Source organism: Vicugna pacos, chromosome 20 (genome assembly GCF_048564905.1).
Source record: "Vicugna pacos chromosome 20, VicPac4, whole genome shotgun sequence".
Classification (NCBI taxonomy): Eukaryota; Metazoa; Chordata; class Mammalia; order Artiodactyla; family Camelidae; genus Vicugna; species Vicugna pacos.
In genome coordinates this window covers 26,332,938-26,355,926 of record NC_133006.1, presented here as the reverse complement: position 1 = coordinate 26,355,926, position 22,989 = coordinate 26,332,938, and the positions used below count along the sequence as shown (strand labels likewise).

At 38.0% G+C, this 22,989-nt stretch overlaps 1 protein-coding gene across 2 annotated transcripts; it reads right to left on the bottom strand.

The window, feature by feature from the left end:
• Positions 1 to 9,697: 9,697 nt before the first annotated feature.
• ZNF322 (zinc finger protein 322) lies at positions 9,698 to 21,336 on the bottom strand. Of its 2 annotated transcripts, XM_015251750.3 has the most exons (3): positions 21,090 to 21,336; positions 20,162 to 20,250; positions 9,698 to 14,055 (listed from the first exon to the last, which is right to left on the bottom strand). In XM_015251750.3, the coding sequence occupies exon 3, from the start codon at positions 13,871 to 13,873 to the stop codon at positions 12,662 to 12,664; it is 1,212 nt and encodes a 403-aa protein (XP_015107236.1). In that variant the 5' UTR covers positions 13,874 to 14,055; positions 20,162 to 20,250; positions 21,090 to 21,336; the 3' UTR covers positions 9,698 to 12,661. The 2 variants fall into 2 exon arrangements, with proteins under 2 accessions (XP_015107236.1, XP_072801597.1); XM_072945496.1 differs by lacking the exon at positions 20,162 to 20,250.
• Positions 21,337 to 22,989: the final 1,653 nt, after the last annotated feature.

Genomic DNA, 22,989 nt, shown 5'->3' with positions numbered 1-22,989 from the left:
AACAGGGACATCGGATTTGAGATCAGGAAAACTTGGGTTTGAATCATTGCTCTACTGACAACACTGGTATCATCAGGCATCCTCTTAAAATTTTTTTCTATAGTGATACTAATATCTATCTTTCAGGATTGTTGCAAAGGTAATAAAAGATAACTTCTATAAATCACTCAGCATAAAGCTTAATCCAAAATGTGAACTCAGAATATACAAGCTTCAAACACCTTAATCACTATCATGATCATACTTTTGGTAGTTAGTCATATTGCATTAGTTTGTTAGTCTGCCATAAGAAGGTACCAAAAACTAGGTGAAATGAACAATCAAAACTGATTGTCTTACAATTCTGAAGGCTACAAATGTTAGATCAAGGTTTCAGCAAGACTGGTTCCTCCTGATAGCTGCAAAGAAGAATCAGTTCCATGCCTCTTACCTAGCTTCTGGTGGCTGCTGGCAATCTCTGTGTAGAAAATAACCCTGATGTCTTCCTTCAGCTTCCCATGGCAATCTTGCTGTTTGTGTCTGTCTCCAAATTTCCTCTTTTTATAAGGACACTAGTCATTTGGATTAACACTCACCCTAGTAACCTCATTTTAATTTGATTACCTTGTTAAGACTGTATCATCCTGAAGTACTGGGGTTTAGGATTCCTACATATAAATTTTGAGGGACACAAAGCAATCCATAAAATATATACTAATTTCCATTTTTATTTTTATCCTATTATTTTATGTAATGACTTATTCTCTAACGTATAGGCCACTAGAGAATATGAAAACAAATATATGTATGTTCCTATATGACTGAACTATTGTGCTGTACACCAGAAATTGACACATTGTAAACTGACTATACTTCAATAAAAATATACATAATAAAAAAAGAATTGACTAACGTATAGGCCACTGAAAGGTAAAGTAATGCCTTACATCTTTGAAATACTATTTTAATCAAACAGAATTGTGCTTTACACAGAGTTAAATATGTGCTTCTCAGGGAAAAAAAAGGAGTCTTGAAGTAGCAGATGAGATTGATAAAGAAATTCTCTGAATGTGTTTAAAGGAGTGTACATTACAGAGCAGTCAAATCATAATAATTCTTATATTCACATAATATTCTTTAAAAAGAACCCAAGACCTAATCAAGACTAATATTACTGAAGTTTTAAATGTGGGATGAATTAATGTAAGCCTAGTTAAGATGAAAATACATCTATTGCTCTGGAAGTGTCTAAAATAGTAGAGATTTTCATCCATTTCTGCCTCATTGAAACCAAGAAGGCCCTAGAAATTTTGTAATTTAAACTTCTTTTTCCAATCTTACCTTCTGGCGTTTCTCAAGAAGATATAATAGCACTGACTACGTTAATAAAAAGGCTTAAATTGATAGGGTTTTTTTTCCCTTAGTTAAACTTCTTAGTCCACAGGGATTTAGTCCCTTGCCTTTAATTACAATGGTGAAGTTATCTTCCAGTTTTCTCCAAGGTCATCAAGGTAATTGTTCCTGTTCCCAGCATAAGCTTTGTTTTTCATATCAGGCAGTAGAGAATGATCTGTTTCTTTCATCATTGATAACAGATTGCTTGAAATATTTACCTAATATGTTGCTTTTAAAATCTTAACAATTTCTCTACCCCAATGGTTCTCAAACTTAGATTTTTGTAAGAATATCTTGAGAAAATAAAAAATTATTTTCTAGGGCCAGATCATTCTGAGACCCATTGAATCAGAATCTCTTGGAAGAAGCCAGGCGTTGCTAGTTTTTAAATCTTCCGAGTAGATTCTATTGTGAAGCCTCTATTTTTCCCAAAATTAACAATGCCATCTTGGTCTTTGGATTCTATTGTTCTCTATTTCATGGCAAATCTTGTTCAATAAACCTTTTCAGTCCCTCGTATTTTGTCAGTTGCCAGTTTTAGATTAAGCCACTAATAAGCCCAGAACATGCTCATTCTTCATTAAATAGTTTCCATATAATGCATAGGCTCACTGCCAGAGACACTGTACTTTACTATGGCTAAGAAAAGGAGCAGACTTATTTGCTAACTCATCAGCATGGAGCCTGAGATGATTACTGAGAGAATGAGGGATTTTCCTTTTTTGCACCACTTTTTAAATTACTGTTTTGGGGGGAATATTTCGACTGTTACTGTTGGTCTCTTTGGTTTCTTTGTCCTTATGACAGTAGTGATTCAAATATTTGGCCTCCAACTCACACAACTCATGTGGTTTTGATTTGCATTTCTGTGATTAGTGATGTTGAGCATCTTTTCATGTGTCTGTTTGTTATTTGCACATCTTCTTTGGAAAAATGTCTATTTGAGTCCTCTGCCTATTTTTTTAATTGAGTTGTTTGGGGTTTGTTTGATATTGAGTTGTGTGAGTTCTTTATATATTTGGATATTAACCCTTAATCAGATATATTGTTTGCAAATATTTTCTCCCATTCAGTAGGCTGCCTTTTTGTTTTGTTGATGGTTTCTTTAGCTGTACAAAGGCTTTTTAGTTTGATGTAACCTTATTTGTTTATTTTCAGAACACTCAGTTTCTTTTTTCTTCCAGTTTTATTGAGACATAATTGACATACAGCATTGTATAACTCTAAGATGTACAACATAGTGATTTGACTTAACATACATCATGAAATAATTACCACAATATGTTTAGTGAACACCCATAATCTCATATAGATACAAAATAAAAGAAAAAGAAAAAGAAAAAGAAAAAGAAAAAGTTTCCATGTAATTAGAATTCTTAGAATTTACTCTCAACAACTTATTTTGTACATTACAGCCCTAGTGCTTATTTATCTTATAACTGGAAGTTTCTGCCTTTTGATCACCTTCATTCAATTCCTCCAACCCCTACCCTCTGCCTCTGGTAACACAAATCTGATCTCTTTTTCGATGAGTTTATTTGTTTGTTTTTGAAGTATAACTGATCTACATTACTATGTTAGTTCCTGGTGCATAAAATAGTTATTCCATATTTCTATACATTTCAAAATGATCACCACGATAAATGTAGTAACCATCTGTCACCATACAACATTATATTGTTGTTGACTGTATTCCCCACACTGTACACTTTATATCTGTGAATCATTTATTTTGTAGTTGGAATTTTGTACCTCTTAATTTCCCTCATTAACTTCTCTCATCCCCCACCCGACTCCTCTCTGGCAATCACCTGTTTGTTTTCTGTATCTATGACTCTGCTTCTTGTTTTGTTTCTTGGATTCCACATATAAGTGAAATCATATAATATTTGTCCTTCTCTGACTTATTTCACTTAGTATATGTGTGTTTATATGTATGTATATATACATATGTGAGAGAGAGATTGATTTATTTCAAAGAGTTTGTTCATGTGATTATAAGCTGCTAAGTCCTAAGATTTGTAGGATGAGCTGTCAAGCTGAGCACACTTAAGACCCAAGAAGAGCAGCAAAGTGCAGAGAGAAAATAAAAAGTGTTATTAAAGAGGCATTAAAATATACTATAAAGCCCCCATAATTAGAACTGGGTATTATTGGTAAAATATTCAAGAACAGAAAAACTGAACAGAAAAATCCCAACATTTCAGCATATATGAAAACTTAATGTATGAAAAACATTTCACCTTAAATCTCTGGAGAAAAGATTAATACACAGTATGGCAATAACTCGCAGCTATCTGATATGGTTCACACCATAGGCTAGACCAAATTCCAGATGTATCTGAAACCTAAATATTAAATTTAAAATAACCCAGGTAATTAAAGAAATGTAGGTATATTACTTTATAACCATGAGTATATGTCACAAAATTCATTTATAGTAATGTTATTTATCTCAGTGGTTTAAAACAACAACAATTTATTTCTGAATCAAGAATCTTCAGGCTGAGTTTTAGGTCTATTCTGCTTTATTGGGTTGTGTGCCTCTGCTGCAGGCAAGAGGGCTGGTTTAGGTCTCAACCAAATGTCCCAGCCTTGAGCAACGAAGTAGTATCTGGTTCATTTCTTGGAAAAATCATACAATCACCATCAAAAGTGGCTTAAATTTTTCCAGTGAGTACAACAAAACTTGGGTAACAGTTTGTTTCTGGTTACTAAAACAAAAGCGCTTACTGCTGGAAAACAAAAGGTCATGAAGGCAAAGCCAATTACTAGAAGTTATAAAGTACATAGTCCACAAGTGAAAGCTGCAATTAATGCCATAAGCAGAGACAAAGGTACTAATCAGTTGCTTGGACATCAGCTTATGGTCTTGGAGAAAGGCTGTTTCTATGAATGTGCTGGATTTTCTGGTGATGACTATGAAGAATATACATTGTCTAGCTGCAAGAATAGACAAAAAGGTCGAAAAGGAAAATGTCTCAAGAGGTAGACATTATTGTTCTATAAGCAAAATCATGAAGCCAGAAGCAGTAATATAAATCAATTGCCCCTGTGAGATTTTGATGACTTCCTGGTTCAATTACACACACAAGTGCACTGAGGATCCAGCAAGAGAGACAGGAGGGAAAACTATACTTTGAGGCATTAGCTTTGTGTGCTACTCTCATTGCATATTGTGGCTGATGACGACCAGCTGAAAGTATCTTAGAAAGTAGACGATGCAGACAGGAACTCCACACCTAACTCAGTGAAGACAGAAAGGAAGTTTATACCCAACATCTTCCAGAAAATAATTCTCCTCTTCCCCTAATTCAATATACTTGAAGAGACTCTGAAGAGGAGTAGTATGGAATTGACCAAGGTTAGTTAAGCAAAGATCAGGTTTAAATGCCTACATTTCTGGCCAGTGAAGAAAATAAAGATGGATAAGAAAAGGAGGGCGGTATTTCCCAGGAACCTAAATCCAGTCTGCAACAGGAAGAACAATTGGGCAAGTAAAAAAATTAAATAAAAGGCATCTGAATCAGAAAGGAAGAAGTAAAACTGTCACTATTTGTGGATGGCATTATATTATATATAAAAAAACCCTAAACATTCCACCAAAAATTTGTTAGAATAAACAGATTCATAAAGTTGCAGAGTACCAAATCAATATACAAGAATCAGTTGTATTTCTACACACTAACGATAAACTACCTGAAAAGAAATTAAGAAAACAGTCCCATTTACAACTGCATTAAAAAAAATAAAATGCCTTTTAACTGAGAAGGTAAAAGTCTTGTATGCTGCAACCATAAGACATTGATGAAAGAAATTGAAGACACAAGTAAATAGAAAGATATTCCATGCTCATGGATTGGAAGAGGAACATTGATCTTCTCCATGCTGAGCATAATTCGCCCTCAAGAACAAACGACACTGGACAATAAGCCTGCAAGTTCAGGCAAACCCTCAGTAAAGATACTTTCAGGTCAAGCCACAGCACACTCCTTCTTACAAATGAATGTTGAGTTATTTCAGATGGTCTTTTAATACCAGATTTTAATGTTTTAAAAAGAAATAGTAGTTCTTCCTACATAAGTGCTTAACAAAAGTCACTTCCTTTCCACCTCCCCTCTAGGGAGGCTTATTTGCCTGTAGCTGTTTAATTTCCTACAGCCGGTGCTTTAACTCTTGGTGTACCTAGTAGGACAGTGAATTTCCAAAGTAGGAAAATTTCCATATGAAAATGTCACAAGGGATATAGGAAAGAAACTACATACTTTCAGCTTCAAGTTCAACTGCTTGGAGCAGAGTAGCTGGGAGTTTCTGGCCCTCACGGTGGGAACTCCAACCAGAGGTGCTAACTCTGAGGTGGAGCTTCCAGAACTGGTTTTCCTAATAAGGGATTGAGTTGGGTGATGCATCTCTCCTCTGAGCTTTGACTGGACAAAGTCTGTATCACAATTAAGTTCTTTATTGGTATCTGAAAGGCCATTTCATGTGTAAGAATGAAAATGAAAACATGTAAAGCAGTGTTTAGAGTGAAATTTATAGCCTTGAGTTTTCTAATATGACTATTAGAAAAAGAAAAATGGTAATGAACTAAATTTCCATCTTAGGTACCTAGAAAACTTAACTATGTTTAAAGGCAAAAACCTTTAATTCCTATTTATAGGACACAGAGACAACTAAACCAAATTAATAAACTGAATACTAGATATTTTCATGTATGGGTTTAATCAACATATACTGTTTCAATTATGTAAAACACAAGTAAGGAAAGAAAGACAGGAAAATAAGATTGGAGAACTTCAGAATCTATATAAATGTGTTTTGGCTTTATGGCTGGAAAGTCCCTTCTGAGGAGGTGACATTTTAAGTTGAGATCTTATTAAAAGAACATTCCAGGCAGTAGAAACAATTGGGGTAAAGGCAAAAAACAATCTTACTTGAGTATTAGAAGCAACTGAAAGGCCAGTGTGGTCAGTGTTGTAGGAGGCAGGGAGTAGTAAGGATGAGATAGCAGACGCTGGCAGGAATCAGATTACATGAGGCAATGTAGACCAGGTTCTGGAGGTCTGAGTTATATTCTAAATATTGGAACATCACCAACTCAATAAGGCATAATCAAAAAGGATTTTTGGGGGGCTCATATAATTAGAAGGCAATAACTCACTTCAGGCACGGTTCTTGACCCATCTCTTGGCAATTCTCTCAGCTCTGCCTTTCTGTCACTCCCCAGAGCCAGAGCAACCACGCCAGTGGAATGAGTGGGGAAGGATTTATATAAGGTTTTTCCTTTAGTCTAATTGAGCTGACATAGTTTATGCACCCACCATAGACTTATAATGTTAATCAGGGTAATGCTAGGTGCTAAATTACCTTAAGCTTTGTCTGGTCTCACAAACCAGACAAAAGAAATGATATTTCATGCTTGAAGTTGCCTTCAACTCATCAAACCACACTCCCGCCACACAGTGGATGAGGGTGAAATGTCTGCTCTTGATTAACTGTGGAAAATATATCTTTAAAAAGGATCATATTTTAGGTTTCTTAAAAGCTAAGTTAGAAAATGTACAGTTGGTGTTATAAGCAACGGAGAGCAATCTATTTAAGGTTGCATAAGACAGTGGTAAAGCAGATCAACCTGCTGAACTGAGTAGGATGGAGAGAAAGAGGATAGACACTCAAAAACCAAAACAAATTAATACATTTCTGGATTAGAGTCGTGATAGTAAGAATGCAAATGAAGGAATAAGTGTGAGAGACATGAAGAAAGAATACCAGGATCTGGTGACAGTGGGAGAGAAAGGGAAGAATCAAACATGATTCCTGGCTCAGCACAGGTGGTGCCATCCATCCTAATGGAGAAACTGGGACATGGGTCAGTGGTTGGAAACAGAAATGAGTTGGATTTTACATGGTTTGAGCCTTTAAGAGAGACAATTCAGGATGCTGGAAAACTAAAATTAGCTCTGATGGGAATGAGAATTTGGAGGTCATTTACATTTGAACAAAAGATGTACATACATGATGAATAAGTTTTCTAAGAGAAAGCAGGTAATCAGGGACTATGCTTTATGAGATAAGGAAAAAAAAGGAGCCAACATAGGAGTTAACAAAAAGAAATGTCTGGAAGAGGGTGAGAATCAGTACTACACAGTATTGCTCAGGACACACACACACAAAAGAGGCAGGCAACATATGCACAATGTTGGAGAGCACACCATCCACTTTGGTTCAAAGGTCGCTGGTGATCTTTGAGAGAATATATGGGTGGAAAACTGAATGTAGCCAGATTGGACCACGATAGGAAATGAACACTTAGAAATGGAGGCAGTATCGATTTTAAGCTGGTGAATTCTGGAAGGGGGAAAAAGGAGAGAAAAATTAGCATATTAAGGGCAACCTAAACTTAAAAAAATAAAAATAATAAGACAAGGAATGAAAGGGCATCTATATATATTTGAAGACTTGAGGGAAAATCTCAGTGAAGGAAATAAATGAAAAGTCTATATAGAAGTAAATGAAGAAGGTTCCAGAGGTTGTTGAACAGAATGTTAAAGGTGTCAGGATATTTATTCCTTCAGGAGAAGAAAGGCAGGATAGAGAGATTTCTTTTGAAGTGGTCAGGAGGGCTCTGACCGCCAGAGATGTTTCTCAGTGGAGCACATGATCCTATTGGGAGAGAGGGTGGCTGAGTAAGGCTGAGAGTGTGGGCTTAGGACATCGACAGGGGAGATAAGAGCTAAGACTGGTCACTGCAGCTGCACCCGTTCCACACATCTCCCCTATCAGTCCCCTGCCCAGTCAGAAACAACTGATCTGGTTTAAACTGCCCATTGGGTAAACCATGGTATGGCCCTGCTGCCCCCAAACCAACTGCCTCCATGTCTCCCGAAGCAGCTCCAAACTCCTCCGCCTGCAAGACTGAGGCTCCCCATTTAGAAGAGGTGCTGGATTCAATGAGGATGGTCCACTTAGAGTTCCATACAAAAGGTTTCTCATTTTCAAATATATTAACACAACTTTCTAAGCCAGGCAATTGAGAGACCCGGGTGCAAGAAGTTTGCAGAGAATTTGAAAATGGGTAAAAAAGATAAACAGGAACTAATTTAAGAGTCTTCTCTTTTCCTCCCTAATCAATTACTTGATGCTGTCAGTCGCTACTAGTTGTAAAATCTCTATATCCTGATTTTTAAAGTGCCCTCTGCCAGATAAAAGGATCCCTTCTGCAAGGGTTAACTGCCTTCAGCCTCCCTCACTACTTCAAAGTCCAAATCTCTGCTTGGGTAAAGTGATGACACAAGCTAATATTTTGGGCATGAAACACGAAAGCTTCGGTTGCCTTACAAATATTTGTTTCTCCAGAGCGACATGAACTATTTCAGGAGACACTTGTGGTGTATTCGTGTCTGGGATGCACCTTTCCCTTCTTCCCCAGACAGTGGGCCACCATTTCTCTTCTAATTGCTTGTAGGGGGTACGACTAGTGTTTTTCCCAAACTATTTTCTCACCACAGCCCACCTAAATGTTGGGTTGTATCATCAGTTTGGGGGGCGGGGCATGAAGGCTGCAGGCCTTGTTCTAGCCACACCATTCTGTGAATGCCGAAAGGAAAAAAAGAATTTGAAGTTGTTCTATCTTCCCTTCCCCTTTTATTTATCCATCCAACTTAATTCTTTTCGTACAGTAAAAGCCACTTAAAACCCTAGGACCTGTTCTGTTGGCAGAGCAGACAGATGTAAACTGGAGCCAACTTCATAACGGGATTTTTACACCATCTCCCTTGCCAGACTCCAACAAATAAGACCAGTGCGAAGAGGTAGAATTAGAGTCATTTTTGGATTTCACTGGGAACTGAAAATTCAAATTTCCCCTAATTTTGAGGCTGCAGCTTACTCACAGAGACGTTTTGTTGTTTCTGAATTTTTTCCTGAATATAGTCAGTTTAAGCTATTACTCCTCCCTGTGCCATTTATGTAATGCAATGGGGAGGCTCCAAAGGGATTCAATGTCCACAGCAGCACATAGACAAAAATTCCTTCCAGGTTTCCATTCACTTTCTACCTTAGCATCAAAAATTCCTAGAATTCTAGGGATGGTCCAATGGTTATCATCACCACCTGGCCTAATGGTCACATGAATATCCACTTTGTTCTTTTTTTTTTTCAGCTTTATTGAGGCATAATTGACAAATAAAGTTGTAAGATATTTAAAGTGTACATCATAATAATTAGATATACATATACACTTGGCAAGGACTCCTGAATATCTGCTTTAGTCTAAATCAAGAGGAGGGGAAATGCGTTTTCTTAGTATAATGGAGACAAAAACTGGAGTTTTTCAGAACAATTTTTATTTAAGAATTAAGGGAAAACAAAAACATTAAAGCATAGGAATACATTGACTGAATACAAGTGTCTTGTTTGGTCTGAAATCTTTAAAAAATTACTCTAACTACTTACCTGAGGTAGATTTAGGTTGGCACTGTTTCAAGAGAACCTCCATCCATCCCAGAAGTTACCTTCTAGTTTTGGTTGCAGGCTCCCAAGTGGTCCTCTCCAACCTCAGGTTATGCTATATGAATAATACCAACACCATTTTCCCCCATGGTTAAAAGCCCTCAGACCTGTCTCATACCCTCTAAGTTCTCTGCTTGATGGATGGCCCATCCTGAATTTACTTAAAGACTAGAGACAATTACCAGTAAGATTAATTGAAAGAAGGGGCAAGTCACTGCCCTGCCAAAGATACAAACTCTGTTCCCTTCTCCAAATTCTCTCTAATGACTAACAAGTAGCCATGAGGACTAATTTCCATCACCACCATGCCATACACCCAACACTATTTTAAGAATTACAACTGTCAAACATATACTAGTGATAGGCATGATTTTCACCAAAGAGAAATACATCTTGTGTGTTTTATCACACTGAGCAAGTTTTCATGGTATAAGAGCTATTTATGAAAATTACTGAAACACATCAGATCAAATAAATTTTCAGGATCTTTTTTCTAAAAGAAAAAAGAAAAAACACCCTAGGACCAGATTCCGTATTATCACTATGAGCTATATCTGCTGACCCTAAGATTACCAGGCTCATCAACCAGTCATTAGGATCAAAGCTTAGCGCCATACGCAAGGTAGCAACACAGCAATCGGATCCATGAATCCGAACACCAACACTCTCTGGAATTCAGGATATGCTAAGATTAAACAGAGGACCCAAAATATTTATTCACCAATCTATAGTCCCAAATACTGTAGGAATCTTAAGTATTAACATTTCTTTTAATCTGAGGGAAGGAAAAAAACCTCAGAAATGTCCATTTATGTCCTGGATTAATTATAGTTATTCCTGGAGAATGTTAAAGGTAATCATAATTGTCCTGTTAAGTTGGAGGTAAGCGCTTATCATTAAACCACTGATGAATCTGCCAACTACTTTTCCCTTCTGGCATTTAGAATCCTACATTACAGGCCAAATATACCCCTTTTATTGTGGTGATTGTAATCTCTTCTCTGCAAATAAAATGTATTCTCTTTCCTTAGTAGAACCGAAATAAATGAAAGGCAGATCATTACTGGGCCTGATGTGCTGTAAACAGCAGGATAAATGGAGTGAAAAACACCAGCTTTCGAGTCAGGATTCTCAAGTCTAGCTCCTCCATTAATAATGCCTCATTATGTGTTTTATTCTGTGCCTACTGAGGCTTAAATCTTTCTTTCCGTCTTCCCCTTATTTTGTAAGGAGCTGATGAGGATACCTTATCATGGAAAGAAAACACGATCAACAAAGTCACAAAAACACAGATACCAGCGAAATCGTAACTATTACCCTGGAATTTGCATTTCTGAGTTGAGAAGAAATGAAATCTCTAAAGCTAAAATTTCAAATACTAGTAATAATCTGAAAGATATTTTAGGGAAAGGAAACCATTGAGGGTATACCTCAATGCACATCAAGTAAAAAGGTGAGTATTCTGCCTCTTTATGAGGGTGGCCCTCCAAAGGGGAAACTCTGGGAGAAGTTTTGATCTAGGATAACTACTCCCTTGGTGCTTAGTTCTTTCCACAACCAGCAAAAGGTTCCCACGTTACTGTCAACACACTAGTAGTCCCCATTCTAGCCAAGAATTTAAAAAAATCAACAGAGGCCAAGTCAATGTACTTCTTTCCTCCAACAGTAACACATGCCACACCTTCTATCACAAGGTTACAGTCCTTTCCTTTATTGGATTTCCAAATTTTAAAAATGGAAAGTAAAGCAATCATTAAGTGGTTCAGATAAAAGAAAAGCATCTTTACCTGAGTTACCCATCAGGCCTACTCTGACCTGCCCCAGTTCCTCCCAGAACAAGTTTCCGGGTATCTCAAAGAAAAAAAAAAAAGTTTACATTTTTGACTCCATTAAAACTCATCTCTACTATAGGGGTCAACTAACTATGAGAACAGTTCTTCTCATACTATTAAATGTACACAGTCCAGTTAGATCTCTTACTAGAACAAAATTCTCTGCAGAGCAGGTTCTTTGGGGCCTAATAAGGTAAGGGTTTCTTGCAAGGCTTTTATTCAGACTCAAAGTATTTATAGGATTTTTCACTTATGTGAATTCCCTGCTGTATCACAAGAGCAGATCATTGACACTGAAGCTTTTCTCATTCAGAGAATTCGTAAGGTCTTTCCTCAGATTGGGTTTTTTTAGTGCAAACCCAAGAAGGCTCTCCAACTAATGCTTTTGCCATATTTAAGACAAATATGCAAATATTCAGCAGTATGGCTTCTCTGATGGGTAAGAAAGTCATAGTTCTGTTAGAAGATTTTTTTTTTTTACACTTGCTGGGGTTTCTCCCCAGTGGAGCTTTCTGATGTCCAATGAGATATGCATACTGTCTGAAGCACTGTTGACACAGGGCATTTAATATGTTGTCCTCCGATGTGAATTCTCTTGGACTGAGGAGGTGAGTATTGCTAGAAAGCTTTCTCACACTCACCAAATTGATAAGGTTTCCCAACCTTATGAATCCTCTTGAGGGTGATCAGACGTGAGCTTGGACTAAAGGTTTTTCAATACTCAGGGCATTTTTCAGGTTTCTCACTGGAGTGACTGATAAGGTTCTTTAAGGACAGCTCTCTGGACAAACTGTTTCTCAACTTCCTACAACTGCAGATTCTCTGGTCCCCATTGAAGTCTGAGCTCTGAGGAAAGTCTGAGATTTGCCTAGAGTTCTTCATCCTAATGAGTTCTCTGACGTTGTAAATACATTTTTTTTATGGTATTATAGCTTCTTGTCTGGTCAAGAAGACATTTGTGAGGCTTCTGATACAGGGGGAGGGCTGAGCTCAAGATTTTTTTCACCCATGTTACAGATATATGGTTTTTCACCGATGTGGATTGTCTGATGTTGTAGAAGGGCTGAGCTCTGGTGGAAGCTTTTATCACACACACTGTATTTATAGTGTAGCTCCTCTGTCTGAGTTCTCATTTTCTGTTGGGCCACAAAGTCCATGCCTAGGAGGAAGCCACTCTCACAGGTAGACCACTGATGTGGCTTCTCTTCCATGTGAATTCTTTGATGCACAATAAGGTCTGAACTGCAGTTGAAACTCTTCTCATATTCAAGGCATTTAAAAGTGTGCGTGTGAGTGGCCTGGTGCCTGATTAGGTTGGCACTCCGAGTAAAACTTCTCATACATTCCAAGCATTTATACGGCTTCTCACCTGTGTGGACTCTCTGGTGAACGATAAGGTCTGATTTCTGGCCAAAGCATTTCTCACAGGCACCACACTTGTAGGGCTTCTCCCCAGTGTGAACTCTTTTATGAACAATGAAGGCTGAACGGTGTCGGTAACTTTTCTCGCACTTATTACACTTGTAGGGCCTTTCACCAGTATGAGTTCTCTGGTGGCTAATAAGATCTGATTTGCCACTGAAGGCTTTTTCACACTCCAGACACTTGAATGGTTTCTCACCTGTGTGAGTTCTTCGGTGCCTTATGAGGTTTGTACTTCGGCTGAAGCATTTATCACACTCACTACAAAGATACGGTTTCTCGCCTGTATGGCTTCGCTGGTGGACAAGCAGGTCAGAGCTCTGACCAAAATTCTTGCCACAAATATCACACGTATAGAATTTTTTACCTGCATGTGTTCTCTGGTGTCCCGAAAGGGCTAAGTGGTGCCAAAAGCTCTTCTCACACTTGCTACATTTATAAGGTTTCTCGTAACTGTGGATCCTCTGGTGGGAAACAAGATCTGAGCTTTGGAGGAAGGTTTTATCACACATATCACATCTATAAGGTTTCTCTCCAGTGTGGGTTCTCTCACACATAATAAGAGCTAAGTTTTCACAGAAGTTTTGCTCACGTTCAAGGCACTGGTATATCTGATCATCTATTTGAGTAATCTCATGCACACGAATAAAAATCTTTTTACCCTTCTGAGGGCAAACATGATATATTTTCCTTTTTTGAGTTCTCTGAGTAGATCTCTCTTCTGAAGTGTACATTTTCTATGGCTCTCTCCTAGGGAGTTTTCCACTGGTCTTCCTGACCCATCATTTTCTTCACAGTCATTTTCTTGATAGGAACTTGACATATACATCTGTTTTAGGCCTTTCAGTCTTGAGCAGTTCCTCCCCACAAGTTTCCAGCATCATATACACTAATTCCTTACTTGGTATTGCCAACCCTGTGAGACAAAGAAGAAATATTATTTATATTCCTGGAACCAAGAAAAAAATGCTCAAAATTAAAATTGTGCATCAGAGTCCACAAGTACTCTAGGTTTTACAGGGGTAAACTGATTCAATATTAGTAAATCCATTAATATAATCCCTCATATTTAGACATCTAAGGAGAAAAATATGATTATTTCCATAGATACTAAAAGCATTCATAACAGAAATCAACATCCATTCTTGATGAAAATACTCAAGAAAGTAGGAAATTCATGGATACTTCCTTTTAACATGATAAAATATATACACTCCTTAGTCCTACAGCAGTACCCAAATGAGAAAAACTAGTCATTTCCACTAAGATCAGGAACAAATCAAGAATGATCATAATCTATTATTAAACACTGACCTGGAAGTATTAGTCAATGCAATTTAAAAAGAGAAAACAATTGGAGGTGTAACAATTGAAAAGAAATATTACCTCTGTTTAGAGACATACGAGAGTATCACTGGAAAACCCTAGAGAGAACCAGTACTAAAACTGATTCAAATAATAAAAGAATTCAGTAACAGGATATAAAATTCACACAAATAAATAGCCTTTTTCTATGCACAAAAAAACCAACCAATTAGCATATACAAGGATAGAGGATATTCCTTGTATAATAACAACAAAAAGTATTAAAAACTTATAAATAATAGTTAAATAACACAAAGAGAAAAACTTTCAAACACTTACAGCAAGGATGGAGGATACATGGTTAATATCAAATGTCAATCACCTTCCTCCATACCAGCAACAAACAATTAACATTTGAAATTAAAAACACAATACCATTTACATTAGCACCCTCAAAAATGAAACATGTAGGTATACATCTAACAAAATACGTACAAGATCTATATGAGGGAACAACAAAACTCTGATTAGAAAGAAATCAAAAAAGAACTAAATAAATGGAGAAATATTCCATCTTCATGAACAGGAAGACTCAATATTGTCAAAATTTCAATTCTTTCCCACTTGATCTACAGATTCAACTCAATTCCAATCAAAATCCCAGCAAGCTATTTTGTTGATATTAACAAACTGACTCTAAAGTTTATATGGAGAGCAAAAGACCCAGAATAGCCAACACAACATTGGGAGGGAGTGCCGAATCCTAACCACTAGACCACCAACACAATATTGAAAGAGAACAAAATTGGAAGACTGATGCTACTTGACTTTAAAACTTACTATGACAGTAATCAAAACAGTGTGTTATTGGTAAAAGAACAGACAAACAGATCACTGAAAAAGAATAAGGAGTCCAGAAACAGACTCACATAAATACAGATGACTGATCTTCGACAAAGAAGCAAAGGCAATACAATGCAGAAAAGACAGTCTTTTCAACAAATGTTGCTGGAACAAGTGGACACCCTCATGCAAAAATATGAATCTATACACAGACCTTACTCCTTTCACAAAAATTAACTCAAAGTGGATCAAAACACAAAACTATAAAACTCCTAGAGGATAACATGGGAGAAAATAAAGGTGACCTTAGGTATGATGGTGACTTTCTAGATATAAAACTAAAGTCATGATCTATGAAATAAATAACTCATAAGCTGGATTTCATTAAAATTAAAAACTTCTGTTTGCAAAAGACACTGTCAAGAGACTAAGATAAGCAATAGACTGAGAGAAAATATTTCCAGAAGATATCTGATGAAAGACTATATTCCAAAATATATTTTACTCTTAAAATATGAGAAAAGTAACAACCTGATTTAAAAAAGGGCAAAAGCTAAACAGATGGCAAATAAAAAACATAAGATGCTCAACATCATGTCATTAGTTGATCATTCATGTTATGAATGATAACTGAAACAATAAGATACCACTACAAATTAGAATGACAAAAATCCAGAATGCTGATATCAAATGCTCACAAAGATGTGGAGCAACAGGAACTCTCATTCATTGCTGGTGGGAATACAAAATGGCACAGCAACTTTGGAAGACAGTTTGGCAGTTTCTTAACAATTTTAAATATCCTCTCATCATATGATCCAGCAGTTGCACTCCTTGGTATTCACCCAAAGGAGCTGGAAAACTTATATGCACATAAAAACCTGCAAAAGGAGGTTTACAGAAGCTCTATTTATAATTGCCAAAACTTGGAGGCAACCAAGATGCCCTTCAATGAATAGATAAACAAACTATGGTACATTCAGACAATAGGATATTATTCAGTGCTAAAATAGAAATGTGCTATTAAGCCATAGAAAGACACAAAAGAATCTTATTTGTATATTGGCAAGTGAAAGAAGCCAGTCTGAAAAGGCCACAAACTGTATGATTTCAACTATGTGACATTTTGGAAAAGGCGAAACTATGGAATCAGTAAAAAAAAAAAAGATCAGTGGTTATCAGGGGTTCGGGAAAGAGGGGTGAATAGATGGAGGAGCACAGAGAATTTTTAGGGCAGCAAAACTAGTCTGTATAATACCAAATGGTAAGGATATGTCATTGTCCAAACTCACAGAAGTTAAAACACCAAGACAACCCCTAAGGTAAACTACAGACTTTGGGTGATAAAGATGTCTCAATGTAGGTTTATCAACTGTGACAAATGTACCACTCTGGTGTAGGATGTTGATAGTTGCGGAGGCTGGGGTGGGGGAGGGTGGTAGGGGGCACGTAGCAACCTTCTGTATGCTCCACTCAATTTTGCTGTGAACCTAAAAGTACTCTAAAAAAAAAGTCTACTTGAAGAAATGAAATCATAAAAAAGAAATGTGAAATATTGTTTCTCACCAATCAAACTGGCACACATTAAAAGATATGATAACTTTTTGTTCTCAAGGCTATGGGGAAGCAGACAGTCTCATCTGATGCTGGAGGGAATACAAATTGGTACAACCCCTTGAGGGCAATTTGGCAATATCTAATAAAACTAGACACGCATTTACATCTGACTCAGCAATCCCATTTCTAGGAGTTGACTATGAAGATACACCCCCAATAATATAAAAATACACATGTATAAAGTTATTCACTGTAGCAATGTTTGTAATTTGAAAATATTTCAAACAACTTAAATGCCCATATGCAAAAAAGTGGTTGAATAAACCTGGTACGTTCACATATAATGAAGTACTATGCAGTGTAAAACAGAATGAAGATAATCTTTACTAACTGATGTGGAGTGATTTCCAGGATCAACTGTAAATTTTAAAAAGCAACAGTGTAAAAAAGTATGCTAAATTTTGTGTAAGAATAAATTAGAAATAAAAAACTATACATGTATCTATTCATTTGGTTAAAAAGAAGCTCAGAAAAGACAAAGAAAAAACAAATGAGTTTGGTTACCATCACAAGGTTGGTGAAAATGGGATTAAAAGAACAGGAAAATGAAATTGGTGCCAAAGGGTGGAGGGAGAAAGAGTCATATTTCTTTGAGTATACATCTTTGTAAAACACACATTTTTTGCTGTTACATTTCACATATTCAATAAATAACTAACTAGAAAATATGGGGGAGAAAAAATTTTAAATGGGATACTAACAAAAACAAATGAGTCTGTATTTCAAATGAATAACAAAACTACCCAGAAGAGGGCAAAACAATTCAAATAACTATAATACAGTATCAGGAGTATATAAATTCAAGCTAAAGGTAAAAAGAACTATAGACAATTACCAAACTCTAATTAGCAGGGGTTTTCCCCCATGGTGGTAAAGGTTCACTATTTAATGTATATACTAGGAAAGAACAAATAAGTAAATGTAACGGCACCCACATGCCTCACCATCAAAGAAGGGAGTTACAAATATAGAAAAGGGAAAGGCTAGAATGAGCTCTGTAGTGTTTAATTGGAATTAGAAGTATCAGTATGAGGTCAAGGTTTTGAAGCATATATACAAAAAACAGAAATGTGTGTATGTGTGAAAGTATAATTTTTTCCTAATAGTGTCTGCTGAGAGGTCATATAGAAACAATGAAATCCCAGTAGTAATGAGCATACCAAGCACTTAGATCTTGGTTTCTAAACACCATTTCCCACTGAAAAGAACCTGGGCTCCTTGGAGAAATGGCTAATTCCAGGGTTTAGAAAGTACAAGATGAGCCCGGAACAACTTTTTGTGTCAGAAAATAAGGAAGTGCTCAAAAAGTGGTGACAATATGCCAAGAGGACCCAGGAGCCAGGCTGAAGGGGCTGCCACTACACAAATCTGGAACAAACAGAACATCAAAATAAATGACAACAGTAATAAATTAGTAACACAGTAAGAAACCATGAGTCCACACTCATTTAAAAAGTGAATAGTGTTGGAGAAGGGAAATTTTCTTATACTGAAAAAGCCAACAATTAAATGTAGAAAAAATGATGGAATTAAGAAAACCACATGTCCAATCAAAAGATGAGTTATTAACTGTTTCAGGCAAAAATTAGTGGATGAAAAGTTTTATGAGAATTGGGATGTTTATACAAGCTGAAAATATCTCCCCACTAGCTATCTAATCATTACAAAGACAAAAAAAGTAACTTCACAGTATAGAAACCTGGAAGACACCACCTGAACCAAATGATAAAAGTTAACACCACCAATAACAAGATATATAATTGCCTCCTAATATGATGCAAAGAGAACAGAACATCAATTGTATGCTATCTTGCCAAAAATATATCACCTGAGTCTAATCATGAGGAAACATCAGGCAAACCCAAACTGAGGGAAATTATGCCAAATAAATGACCTAAACTAAGCCTTTGAGATGTCAGCACCTAGAAAATAAAATACAGTCTGGCTGTCAAAACTTAGAGTAAACCATGATACTTCCCTAGTTCAAAATACTATAACTGTTTCCTACCACACTGAGAATAAAACCTAAAGTTTTCACTGCCCTACATAATGTGTCTTCACCTATCTTCAGCCTCACAGAACACATCAGAACCTTTACTCTTACTCCTTCTGCCTAGAATGTTCTTCCCCCAAGTAGCTTGCTCCTTTATTTAATTCGTGTGTCTGACTAGAAAGTCTGAAGCACACCCTGACTACTTCATCTCAAATAACTGTCCCATTATCTTGTTTTGTTTCTTTCCATAGCATTTATCATCTCTCAGCTTTGTGATATGTATTTTATATTTGTTAATTTGTTTCTCTCTCCTACTACAATATAACTTCCACTAGGATTAGGACTTATTGTTGTTGTTGTTCACTGCACTATTTTTAGTGTCTAGAATATATCTGTTGAGTGAATGAAAAATATGAATACCAGAACAAAAAAAGAGCCATCATCATCATCATCATCCTTGGAGCCCCAATAGCAAAGCAACAGGCTAGGCTAATAGTCTTGGCTGGTCCATCTGGCAAACCCCAAAACACGCCTTAGCTTCAGGGCACCCTTTTCTAAGAGGTTTCTCTTACCTCATCCTAGGAAAAGACTGGTTCTCTCTTCCATGGCTAGGGTCAGAGTGCACAGAATAGGCAGACAGGCAATAAAGTCCAAGTAGACAGGCAGAGTATAGAACTTCAAAGCTCAAGGCTACCCTTGCAGTTAAAGGATGTGTGGGACAAGCAGACAAAGTCAATAAAGCATTATCTAAAAAACAGATAATGCTTACTGTATCAGGCCCTAGGCTAGGGATTATTTCACTTATTTTTCATTGATTACAAGGATTATCTCATTTAATCTTCCCAAGAACGCTGTAAAACAGGTATTAATACCAATGTTTGAACCTTACAGATAGGAAACCTGATGCTCAGGGCAGTTAAATAACTACTCAAGAACTCACAGCTAGTAAGTAGCAGAGCTAGAATTTAAATTTCCATCTTCTGACTCCAGGGCATACTGCCTTTTGGGGGGCTGCAAATCAATCATGAAGCAATTACTACCAGCCTATTATTAATAAGGATGTTAGAAAGGAGTAGAAAATACACTTAAACTGGTAGGATAGGACCCAGTTTTATTACTCTTCTATCTCAGGAGCTAGGAAAAGATCATTCTCTTTTCCCATGTATCTTCTCCCATTCCGTCTTGTTCTCCCCTAGTCCTCCTCTCCTCCCCCTCAAAAAATCCACCATTTATACAGAAACATACAGCCTGGTATGTCACTTACCATAACAACAAAGACTCAGGACTGTCTTGTTTTTGCCTCCAAAAGGTCTCTAGTCCATAACTATTCACAACACTCAATTCTTTCCTCTCCTAGAGAAAAAAAAAATCAATAATGTGGAAATTTATAATTTTTGTGAAATTTAAGATTTTTTGGAGCTGGAAATCTGAAAATTGGGCCCATTTACTTCCCAGTCTGATCAGTATCCTTCAGCCATAAGGTACCTCTTCCCACCTTTGCTTACATTGTTTCTCCTGTAAGAAGTACCTGCCACTGGTAGCCATCAGTTCCTTCCCTAACAGCTTTCGACAAAACATCGAGAATCCTTCTGGGTAATGACTAACTTTAACTTCATAATAAAGCCCTGACTTCCGTTCTACTTGCTTGTTTCTAATTCTCCTCTGCCAAGTGTATTATCGCAACTTCTGAGGTCAATGACTCATTTTTCTACTACTATAAACCTCAAGACGCAGTTGGTAAGTGTAAATGATACAAAGTTACATACAACGCTGGTTCCAAAAATGGTTATGAAATGACTGAACAAACCAGATTCTTCTGCATCTAGATTCGGCTGCAACATGACCAATCTCTGCATTAAAGATGGGGGTGGGTGGTGGATAGGGAACTCCATTCAACGCCCTTGGGTTTTTTTCTCCAATATAAAAGATACAGATCGCTCAGAAAAGTGCCTGGCAGTGTTTACTATTATGATCTCCTGGAACGATAGTACTAAGCTTCTCTCCTTTCAACTTTTCATTGACCGCCTTTCGGTTCGCCGTCAGGGGGTTCCCAGACTCCGCTCGGTCGCGAGGAACAGAGGCTGCTCCTACCAGGCGGAGGCCGAAGGGGGTCTCGGGCCCGGCCGAACCCCTCCCCTCGTCCCTGCGCCCCGCAGGCCATGCTCCTCCCAGGCCCCGCGGGCCGCGCTTACCCCGGCGGCTGCCGACGCCGCCCCTCCGCCAGGGACAGCACTTCCGGTTACTCTCCGGACACTCGGATTTGGGCTTCCCGGCGGCCGCGAGCTCCGGGGCGGTGAACCTAAGGGCCCACCTTCGGGGAAAGACGGAAAGCAGACCTGGGAGGCCGACGAGAGCCACAAGCAGCTCCCTCTGCGCGGCTGGGCGAGGGGAGTTGGGACCAGGCCGTCCAGTGGGCGCTTTAAGGGCCGACCAGGCCAGCTACCCGAGCCCTTTCAGTCTGGCTGGGAAGCGGCCGGCGCAGCCCCGCCCCCCGAATCACATGATCACCCTCTGTTCAGCTACTAGGGCTCTTCGCCCCCGGCCTCTGGGCCAATAGGGGCCGAGCCTCTGGCACGGGGGCGGGGCCCTGGGAGCGCCTGCGCTCCGCGGCCCGTGGTGTTTCGGGGCGGAGCGGGCGAGGATTTAGGGGTCCTCTCTTAACTGCAGAGGTCCAGGGGTGGAGCGGGAGCCCTCCTACCCGCTTGTCTAAGAAGCAGCAACGCTGTTTATGTTAGTTTACAACTTCTATTCTCTTTCCTCAAGGCTATTAAAAGAGGATTCGAGGCCGGGCAGCGTCACCGAGATGGATGCTGCCGACCCTGAGGAAAGCACCCTGAAGGATCTGGAAGAAATGGAGGATCCCAAAGCACAGTGGAAGCACTCAGTCACCGAAGATGTGGCCAGAGAGATGGATGAAATGCTCTTAAATGTGTGTAGTGGTGGCCTTGTGTGGGTGGAGAAAACTGCAGCGGAAGATAGGACTGATCTGACAGGACCAATGTTAATTCACAAAGCACGTGAATGTAACTGAAGGATCCTTCCCCTTATGCCGGCTGAGGAACAATATCTTTAAGTTAATAAAGAATATTTTATTGCTTTTGTTAATGTGTTCTTGATGTTCATATTGTTGTTTGTTGATGTGTTTAAGACAACAAAAATCCTCAAATCAAATGAAGAACCTTTGGAATTTGGGGGATAAAAGAAGAAAAAAAAAAAAAAGAAAAACCAGACAAAACATAGTAGAGAAGTAACTTGTGGCTGAATAGATTGTTTTGTAAGCTAATACATGGCTGTTCTTTATGGAAAACAGTTATTAATCCAACATCAGCCTAGCTAATAATCTAGATACCCAGCCTGAACAAAATTGGGGCAAACGGTTTTAATTTATTCATTCAGCTAATATGTATCAGACACTAACAGAGGGGCTATGTGTGTGAGCAACATCATGCCCCAAAGTTGCTTTGGATGAGAGAAGCAACAGTCCTCAAGGTATATATGACCTCAGAACCTGAAAAGGGTGTGAATCAGTTTTTTTTTTATTGCTCCTGTAACAAATTACTGTGTACTTAGTGGACTTAACAATACAAATTCATTATCTTACAGTTCTGTATTTCAGAAGTCTAATTCAGGGTACCCTGGGTTAAAATCAAGGTGTTGGCAGTGCTATATTCCTTTTTGGATAATCTGCTTCCTTGCTCTTTCTAGCTTCTAGGCTTCCTGCAGTTTTTGGCTCATAGCCTTTTTTCTCCATCTTCAAATCCTGCAATGAAGGACCAATTTCTTCTCATGCCACATCTCTCCAAGCCTTCTGTCATTGCATAACTCTCTGACTATACCCAGGAAATGTTCTCCATTCTTAAGGACTCATGTGATTGGATTGCCTTACCTGTATAACCTCCTCATCTCAAGTTGGTAACCTTGATCACATCTGTAAATTCCTTTTTGCCATCAGGATAATATATTCATAGGTTCCCTGTGTACTGATTACTAATGTCAAGGGAGGACTCAAACGACTTGGATGGTAGCAAAGATCATCATTATTGCCGACCACCAGAAATAGAAGTCCAAACACTCTGCTCACTGCATCTTGGT

Coding starts and splice junctions, on each gene's coding strand:
- ZNF322 (XM_015251750.3), bottom strand. CDS start 13,873: ATGTACACTTCAGAAGAGAGATCTACTCAGAGAACTCAAAAAAGGAAA.